Source organism: Nesoenas mayeri, assembly GCF_963082525.1.
Source record: "Nesoenas mayeri genome assembly, chromosome: 28".
NCBI lineage: Eukaryota > Metazoa > Chordata > Aves > Columbiformes > Columbidae > Nesoenas > Nesoenas mayeri.
The window spans coordinates 679986-689019 of NC_137558.1; the positions used below are offsets into that span (position 1 = coordinate 679986).

At 73.1% G+C, this 9034-nt stretch overlaps 1 protein-coding gene across 1 annotated transcript; it reads right to left on the reverse strand.

Moving 5' to 3' along the window:
* Positions 1 to 103: 103 nt before the first annotated feature.
* TSPAN31 (tetraspanin 31) lies at positions 104 to 4346 on the reverse strand. Its single transcript, XM_080360677.1, has 6 exons — positions 4216 to 4346; positions 3533 to 3697; positions 2332 to 2412; positions 1397 to 1540; positions 645 to 761; positions 104 to 556 (listed from the first exon to the last, which is right to left on the reverse strand). Exons 1-6 carry the CDS (start codon positions 4276 to 4278, stop codon positions 482 to 484), a joined length of 645 nt encoding a protein of 214 aa, XP_080216803.1. The 5' UTR covers positions 4279 to 4346; the 3' UTR covers positions 104 to 481.
* Positions 4347 to 9034: the final 4688 nt, after the last annotated feature.

The window sequence follows — 9034 nt, forward strand, 5'->3', positions numbered from 1 at the left end:
GCAGCCTGGCCCCCTCCACCCGCTTTGTTACCGGCGCTTGTGTTTTGTTGGGGGGGCAATGATGTGGGGGGGGCCCCCAGAGAAACGGAGCCAGTGTCGCTGTCAGCTGTTTATTTGAAGGGGGGGGACACAGTGACATCGCTTTGGTGACAGTGGGGGGGGGGACACACGCCACCCTGACCCCCCCTGGCAGCGCTGGGGTGGGGGGGCCGGGCCCCTCCTGCTGCATAAATAACCAGTTCGGGGGGGTGGGTGGGAATGGGATGGGAGGGGGGTCACTGTGTGTCCCCCACAGTGTGGGGGGGCTGTGACCCCCCCGGGTGCTGCCACGGCCCCCAGAGGCTTCATGCAGCTGGGGGGGGGGGCGGGGAGGTGGCCAATCAGCCAATGGGGGATGTGGCAGGGGGGTCCCGCACCCCCAAAAGGGACAGGACCCCCCAGGAGGGACAGGACCCCCCCAAGGAGGGCAGTGACCCCCCCGCTATAGGAAGGCGCTGGGGTTGGCGCGCGGGTCCTTCTGGTTGCGGTAGCGCATGGCCAACCAGACCCCCAGGATCTGCGGAGGAATTGGGGGGGTCAGGGGGGCCCAGCGACCCCCCCGAAGCGTGTGTGACCCCCCCAAAGTGTGTGCGCCCCCCTCGTACCTCGGTGAAGCTGAAGAACAAGCCGACCCCCCCCAGGATCTTGAGCGCTTCGTCCGAGTGCCGCAGCATCTGGTCGCCGCAGGTCGGGCAGCGCGCGCCGGGCCGGCTCCTGCAGCCCTGGGGCGGGGGGGTCAGGCCGGGGGGGGGGGCAGAGGGGCGCCCCCCCCGCGGCCCGCACGGTGGGGCAGGGGGACAGCTCGGGGGGGGGTGGCGGGGGGGAGGCAGAGGGGCGCCCCCCCGCGGCACTCAGGACGGGGCAGGAGGGTCGGGGGGGGGGCGGGGGGCACGGTCACTCACGGTGGGGCAGGGGGGCAGCTCGGCGGGGGACGGGGCGGAGGGGGCACTCACGGCGGGGCAGGGGGGCAGCTCGGCGGGGGGCGGGGCGGAGGGGGCACTCACGGCGGGGCAGGGGGGCAGCTCGGCGGGGGGGGGGGGGGGGCGGGGGGCACTCACGGGGGGACAGGGGGGCAGCTCGGCGGGGGGGGCACTCACGGCTGGGCAGGGGGGCAGCTCTGGGGGGGGGGGCACTCACGGCGGGGCAGGGGGGCAGCTCTGGGGGGGGGGGGCACTCACGGCGGGGCAGGGGGGCAGCTCGGCCTGGGGGGGGGGGCACTCACGGCCGGGCAGGGGGGCAGCTCGGCAGGGGGGGGGGGGCGGGGGGGGGGGCACTCACGGCAGGGCAGGGGGGCAGCTCTGGGGGGGGGGCACTCACGGCGGGGCAGGGGGGGCAGCTCTGGGGGGGGGGCACTCACGGCCGGGCAGGGGGGCAGCTCGGCGGGGGGGGGCTCGGCGGGGGGGGCGCTGCGGTTGCGCAGCCCGCAGCAGTCCAGGCGCCGCTCCAGCTCCGCGCGCGTCTCGTTGCTCAGGATGTGCCAGGCCGAGCTGAACAGCCGCTCCTGGGGGGGGGGGGCGCGGGGGGACAGCCCCCCCGGGAGATCAATCAGTGACCCCCCCCCGGTCACCACCTCCGGCCACGGGGAGAAACCCCCCAGGGACAAGGAGCCAGGAGCAGGTGGAGGGGTCCCCCCCACACCCCCAATGCCTCTGGGGGGGGGGGGGGGGGGGGGTACAAGGTAGGAGCCCCCCAATCAAATTAATTAGTGACCCCCCCCCCGTATGACCCCCACACACCATGGGACACCCCCCCCCCCACCGTGGGCTGTGGGAGGGTTAGAGGGGTCCCCCTCACACCCCCCAATCCCTCTGGGGGGTGGGCACAAGGCAGGACCCCCCCCAACCAAATTAATCAGTGGTCCCCCCCATATCACCCCCCACGCCCACCATGGGGACACCCCCCCCCAGGACAAAGAACCAGGAGGGGTTGGAGGGGTCCCCCCAACGCCTCTGCGGGGGGAACACGAGGGAGAAGCCCCCCCCCCCAATCAAATTAATTAATGACCCCCCCCTGTATCACCCCCCCGCATCATAGGGACACCCCTCCAGGACTGAGGAAGCACAGGGGTTGGAGGGGCCCCCCCCGCGCCCCCCCGGGGTGGGGTGTGTTTGGGGGGGGGGGAGGGGGGGGTGTTTGGGGGGGGGGTGTGTGTGTTTGGGGGGGGGGGAGTGTGTTTGGGTTGGGGGGGGGTGCCCCCCCGGGGTGGGGTGTGGTTGGGGGGGGGGGGGTGCCCCCCCGGGGTGGGGTGTGGTTGGGGGGGGGGGGGGGGTGCCCCCCCGGGCCGGGACTGACCTGGCGGCTGCGGTCGATGGCCAAACAGGAGCAGGAGACCCCGAACTGCACCAGGAACACCAGCCCCAGGATGATCATGTACTGGGGGAGTCAAGGGGGGCGCGGGGACCCCGGCTCGCTGTGACAATGGGGGGGGGCGCGGGGACCCCCGGCTCGCTGTGACAATGAGGGGGGGCGCAGGGACCCCGGCTCGCTGTGACAATGGGGGGGGGGCGCGGGGACCCCAGCTCGCTGTGACAATGGGGGGGGGCGCGGGGACCCCGGCTCGCTGTGACAATGAGGGGGGGCGCGGGGACCCCCGGCTCGCTGTGACAATGAGGGGGGCGCGGGGACCCCCGGCTCGCTGTGACAATGGGGGGGGGGCGCGGGGACCCCGGCTCGCTGTGACAATGGGGGGGGGAGGGGGGGGGGATGGGGTGTATGTGGGGACCCCGGGAGGGATTTGGGGACCCCGGGGGAGGGGGGTCTCATGTGTGTCAGGAATCTCAGGAAACTCCCCCCAGTCCCATCCTGTGTTCCCCACAGTGTCCCCATTGTGGGGATACTAAGGGGGCTGGTGACACTGGGGTGGATTTGGGGACCCCGGGGAGGGGGGGGGTCTCATGTTTGTCAGGAAGGGGGGGTCTCATGTTTGTCAGGAATGTTAGAAATCCCCCCCCCAGTCCCACCCTGCGTCCCCCCCAGTGTCCCCATTGCAGGGACACGAAGGGGTCTGGTGACACCGGGGGAGGTCGGGGACACTGGGGGAGATTTGGGGACCCGGGGGGGGGGGGGGTTTGGAGACACTGGGGGGGGGGTTTGGGGACCCCGGGGGGGGGTCTCATGTGTGTCAGGAATGTCAGGAATCCCCCCCAAGTCCCACCCTGCGCCCCCCCACAGTGTCCCCATTGTGGGGACACCAAGGGGGCTGGTGACACTGGGGGAGGATTTGGGGACCCCGGGGTGGGGGGGTCTCATGTGTGTCAGGAATCTCAGGAACCCCCCCCCCCCCCAGTCCCATTCTGTGTTCCTCCCAGTGTCCCCATTGTGGGGACACCAAGGGGGCTGGTGACACCAAGGGAGGTCGGGGACACTGGGGGGGATTTGGGGACACTGGGGGGGGATGTGGGAACCCCGGAGGGGGGGATTTGGGGACCCCGGAGGGGGGGATTTGGGGACCCCGGAGGGGGGGATGTGGGGACCCCCCCGCGGCGAAGGATACGAAGAAGAGCAGGACCTGGTGGTGCCGCGCCGCCCCCAGCAGCCCCAGCAGCGCCAGCAGCAGCAGCGCGACCCCCACGGCGATGGCGCCGCCGGTGAGCGGCACCCCCGGCACCCCCGCGCCCCGGCCCCACGCGGCCACGGCGATCAGCAGCAGCGCCACCAGCTGCGGGGACACGCGTGGGACCCCCCGGAGGACGGGGAGGGGGAGGAGCCGTGCGGCGCCTGCATCAGTTCCCCCCCCCCGCCCCGTTATAGGGGGGCATGGGGTGTCCCCCCCTCCCAATGGGGTCCCTATGGGGGTGTGGGTCCCCCACGCGTGTCACCCCCCCACCATGTCCCCAGTGTCACCCAAGCGGGGGGACACACGGGGTGCGCTCCCCAGGGCCATGGCCCCCCAAAACAGAGCACCCCCCACCCCCCAAGGACCCCCAACGGGTCCCACCCCCCCCCGCCTCACCCCTTTGGGGGGCAATAGCGTCCCCCCCTCCCTCTAGGGCGCCCCACAACCAAGAGGGATCCCCCCAAACCCCCGGGAGGTGTCACATCCCCCAGCCCCCCCCCCCCCCCCCCTTTAAAGTGCTCACACAACCCTATGGTGCCCCCCCCACCCCCAGACCCCCCAAATCCCGCGCGCTGGGGGGGTCGCAGGGCCCCCCCAGGCGCAGGCGCGGCCCCGCTCACCACATAGACCACGTTGAGGGCGCAGAGCGCGTTGCGGGAGCAGGCGAAGCCGCCGCACCCCATGGCGGGGGTCCCGGGGGGCAGCGCGGCCCCACCCGCCTCCGGCCCCTTTAAATCCCGGCCCCGCGCCCGAGCGCCGCACTGCGCCTGCGCGACACGCCCGCCACGCCCCTTCCGCGCCGACACGCCCCTTCTGCGCATGTGTCCGGGGAAAGCCGGGCGGAAGTGCTCGCCGAGAGGCCGGCGCATGCGCGAGGCCGCTTTGAGGACGCCGCCCGGGGGCTGCGCACATGGCGGAAGTGGAAGGGGGAGCCGAGCAGCCCCGGGACCCTCGGACCCCTCGCCCGGTCCCTGTGTCCCCCCCGGCCCCTATAGCCCCACGGGCTCTATAGACCCCCCAGCACCACCCCCCATGCTCCCTACTGCCCCCCCCGTCCTATAGACCCCCCTATAGCCCCCCAAGTGTGCCCCTGGCCACCTCCATGGCCCCCCGGTGCCGCCCCAGCCCCTCCCGCGCGTCCCCCGCGTGTCTGTGTCACCACGTGCGTGTCCCCAGCGTGTCCGGGGCCGCTCGGGGTCCCCGCGTGTGCACGTGCGGGTGTCCCGCGGTGTCCCCGACCTGTGTCCCCCCACATGTCCCCACGCGTGTCCCCGGGCTGTGCCCCCCCGCCCCGTGCGTCCCCACGCGTCGGGGGGCGGCGGGTGTGCCGGGCCGTGGCGCGTCCCGGCGTGTCCCCACACGCCGACGGGGCGGGTGACGCCGCGGTGCCGCCGCCTTCCCAGGCCCGGCCCTGCGCCCCACGGCCACGGAGGGGACGCCGGCCCCACGGAGGGGACAACAGCCCCATAGGGGGACACTGGCCCCACGGAGGGGACACCAGCCCCACGGAGGGGACACCGGCCCCTTAGGGGGACACTGGCCTCACGGAGGGGACACTGACCTCACGGAGCGGACACCACCCCAGGGAGGGGACACTGGCCCCACGGAGGGGACAACAGCCCCATAGGGGGACACCGGCCCCACGGAGGGGACAACAGCCCCATGGAGAGGACACCTGCCCCATAGGGTGACACTGGCCCCACGGAGGTGACGCCAGCCCCACGGAGGGGACACCAGCCCCATAGGGGGACACCGGCCCCACGGAGGGGACAACAGCCCCATGGAGGGGACACCAGCCCCGTAGGGGGACACCGGCCCCACGGAGGGGACAACAGACCCACAGAGGGGACACCAGCCCCATAGGAGGACACCGGCCCCACAGAGGGGACAACAGCCCCATGGAGAGGACACCGGCCCCATAGGGTGACACCGGCCCCACGGAGGGGACACCAGCCCCATAGGGTGACACTGGCCCCACAGAGCAGACACCGGCCCCATAGGGTGACACCGGCCCCACGGAGGTGACGCCGGCCCCACGGAGGGGACACCGACCCTACAGAGTGACACCAGCCCCTTGGAGGTGACGCCAGCCCCACGGAGGTGACACCGGCCCCACAGAGTGACACCGGCTGCTTGGAGGTGAAGCCAGCCCCACGGAGGTGACGCCGGCCCCACGGAGGTGCCACCAACCCCACCAGGTGTCACCAGCCCCACGGAGGTGCCCCCAGCCGCACCGGGTGCCACCGGCCCCGCGGAGGTGACGCGAGGCAGGAAGCGCGTCCCGCGCGGTGCCGCCGGATGAACCGGGCCCCGCCGTGACCCCGCGGCGCTGAGGGCGCGGGCCATGGCCGCCCCCCGGCAGCAGGTCCTGGCCGCCGTGCGCGCCGAGGTGAAGCGGCACCGCAGCGCCCGGCGCCACGTGGAGCAGCTGGCGCGGCTGGCGGCCACGGTGGCGGAGCCGCGGCTGCGGGACGGCCTGCTGGGGACTCTGGCGGCACTGAGAGGTGCGGACAGCGGGACGGACAGCGGGACGGACAGAGGGACGGGGGTGAGGGGTGGAGGGACAGCGGGATGGACAGAGGGATGGACAGAGGGACAGACAGCGGGATGGACAGCGGGATGGGGTGGAGGGACAGCGGGACAGGTGGATGGACGGACGGGAGATGGAGGAACAGGGGGAGCAGAGAGAGGGACGGATGGATGGATGGACAGATGGACAGAGGGATGGGCAGAGGGACAGGGTGATGGGTGGAGGGACAGCAGGATGGACAGAGGGACGGACAGGAGATGTAGGGACTGGGGGGGCAGAGAGAGGGACAGATGGATGGATGGACAGAGGGACGGGCAGGTGGATGGATGGACAGACGGACAGCTGGATGGATGGATGGATGGGATGGACGGATGGACAGATGGACGGATGGACGGATGGATGGACAGACAGCTAGCTGGCTTGCCGGCTGGATGGAGGGACAGAGGGATGGCCAGGCAGAGGGACGGATGGACAGATGGACTCATGGCTGGCTGGATGAGGGATGGAAGGATGGACAGGGGGGTGGACAGACAGACAGCTGACTGCCTAGCTGGACGGATGGATGGATGGACAGATGGACAGCTGACTGGACGGATGGATTGACAGAGGGTTGGACAGACAGACTGAGGGATGGATGGATGGACGGATGGACAGACAGCTGGCTGGCTGGCTGATGGCTGGAAGGACAGACAGACAGACAGACAGCAGGCTGGAGGGACAGACAGACAGGAGCTGCTGTTGCTTCCTCCTCCAGCGTGGCCCCCAAACCGCGGGGACCCACAGCCCCAACCCCCCTGCGCCCGGCACCGTCCCCCCCGTGGGACAGGGGGGTCACAGGCCCCAGGGGGGGGTCACAGGCCCCGAGGTGGGGGGGTCACAGGCCCCGGGCGGGGGGGGTCACAGGCCCCGGGGTGGGGGGGTCACAGGCCCCGGGGGGGGTTGCTGCCCCGGTGCCGCGGTTGTGCCGCGGGGCTGTTTCCGGTGCAGCAGCCCCGGCGCTGCGGTCGGTGACGTGGGACGTTTCCTCACCGCCGGGGGGGCCCTGCTGCCGGGGGGGGGGGGGGCCGCTTGCTTTTGGGGGGCCCCACAGAGATTTGGAGGGGGCTGAGCCCCCCCATGGTCCCCGGTTGGTGGCCAGTGGGATGGCGGCGCTGGGGATGCCGGTGAGACCCCCCCCCCAGCACTGAACCCCCACATCCCTGTGCCCCCCTCAGCGCTCCGGCATCTCCCCAGTGCGGTTGCCATGGCAACGGGAAGCAGGGGGATGCCTGGTTGCTAAGCGCCCGCAAAGCGGTACCCAGCGCCAACGGGGGGGCACAGGACACCCCCCAGTGTCCCCCAGAGCCCCCCCCACCCCCGGGGGGGCAGCAGGGGCTGGGGGCACGGGCTGGGGACACAGCTGTCCCCAGGGTGACCCTGGCACGGCGTGGGACTCGGTGCCACCCGTGAGCCGTGGGAGGGGGCGCTGGGGGGACTGGGCTGCGCTGGGAAGGGGGTCAGAGGGTGGGGGGGCCGGACCCGCCGAGCCCCAGCAGGCGCCGTGTCCCCAAGGGCCACATCTGTCCCCAAGGGCCACATCTGTCCCCGAGCGCCACATCTGCCCCCTGGCACCGTCTCTGTCCCTGAGCCCCCTGTCCATCCCGGAGCCCTGTCCCTGTGTCTGTCCCCAGGGTCCCGTGTCTGTCCGTGTCCCTGTGTCTGTCCCCAGGGTCCCATGTCTGTCCGTGTCCCTGTCCCCAGGGTCCCGTGTCTGTCCGTGTCCCTATGTCTGTCCCCAGGGTCCCATGTCTGTCCGTGTCCCTGTCCCCAGGGTCCCATGTCTGTCCCTGTCCCTGTGTCTGTCCCCAGGGTCCCGCGTCTGTCCCTGTGTCTGTCCCCAAGCCCGGGCTGTGACACGGGGACACGCCGGCGTGCCCGGGGGTGTCACCGCGGCGCGGGGGGGGTCACAGGGCCGGGGTGGCCGGGTTGGCGGTGCCGCCGCTGCCGGTGTCGCCAGCGCCGGTCCCCGTGTCGCCAGCGCCGCCGTTGCCGTGGCAACGGGATGCGGAGGATTCCTGCGCCGCCGCTAAAAACGCCCGAAAATGGGAACCCGGGGGGGCCCGCCCCGTGTCACCCGCCCCCCCACGGCCCCCCCAGACCCCATGGCCCCCCCACAGCCCCCCGTAACCTCCGCGGTCCCCCCGCGGCCGGGGGTGGGATGCTGGGGGGGCACAGCAAAGCGGGGGGGGGGGGGCCGGGAGCGCTCGCGCCTGCCCGGTAGCGATGGGGCCGCCGCCCGCCCCCGCCCCCCCCCGGCCCGGCCCCCGCCCCCCCCGCCCGCCCCCGCCGGCCCCGGCAGCGGCGAATGGCGGCGAACGGCGGGCTCGGCCCCCCCGGGCTCGCAGGGCCCCCCCCCGCCACGGACGGAGCTGTCGGGGCGCTGCCGTGAGCCCCGGTCCCGGGGGGTCCCGGGCATGGCCCCCCCCGCCCCATAACCCCCCCCCCATAACCCACATCCCTCCCCCACAACCCTCTACACCCCCCCCACCCCATCACCCCCCTCCCATCACCCCCCAACCTCCCGCACCCCCAAAACCCCCCCACCCCATCCCTCCATCCCCCCCCCCCAGCGCTGGGGACCCCCCCACGATGTCCTAAACCCGGGGTGCGGGTGAGGGGGGTGGGGGGGGTGGGGGACGTCCCCCATCCCTCCGTGGGGGGAGGGGGGGGTTGGATTTTGGAAGCGGGTGGGGGGGGCACAGCTCGGTTCCAACCCCTCCGGGGGCGGGCGAGCCGGGGGGGGGGACAACGGCTTCGGGGGGGCAGGGCCGGGGGTGGGGACCGCGCCGAGCATCCTCCGGCACCGGCGGCCGCGGAGCCGGGAGGGGGATTAAACAGACAAGAAAATAGGGGGGGGGGGGAGAGATTGA

What these genes read in the sequence shown, in the direction of transcription:
- TSPAN31 (XM_080360677.1), bottom strand. Translation starts at nt 4,278, where the DNA reads ATGGGGTGCGGCGGCTTCGCCTGCTCCCGCAACGCGCTCTGCGCCCTC. An exon ending in CCCTCAACGTGGTCTATGTG is followed by an intron (nt 3,698 to 4,215) that starts GTGAGCGGGGCC and finishes GTGTCCCCGCAG; the next exon opens with CTGGTGGCGCTGCTGCTGAT. An exon ending in TGTTCTTCAGCTTCACCGAG is followed by an intron (nt 557 to 644) that starts GTACGAGGGGGG and finishes ATTCCTCCGCAG; the next exon opens with ATCCTGGGGGTCTGGTTGGC.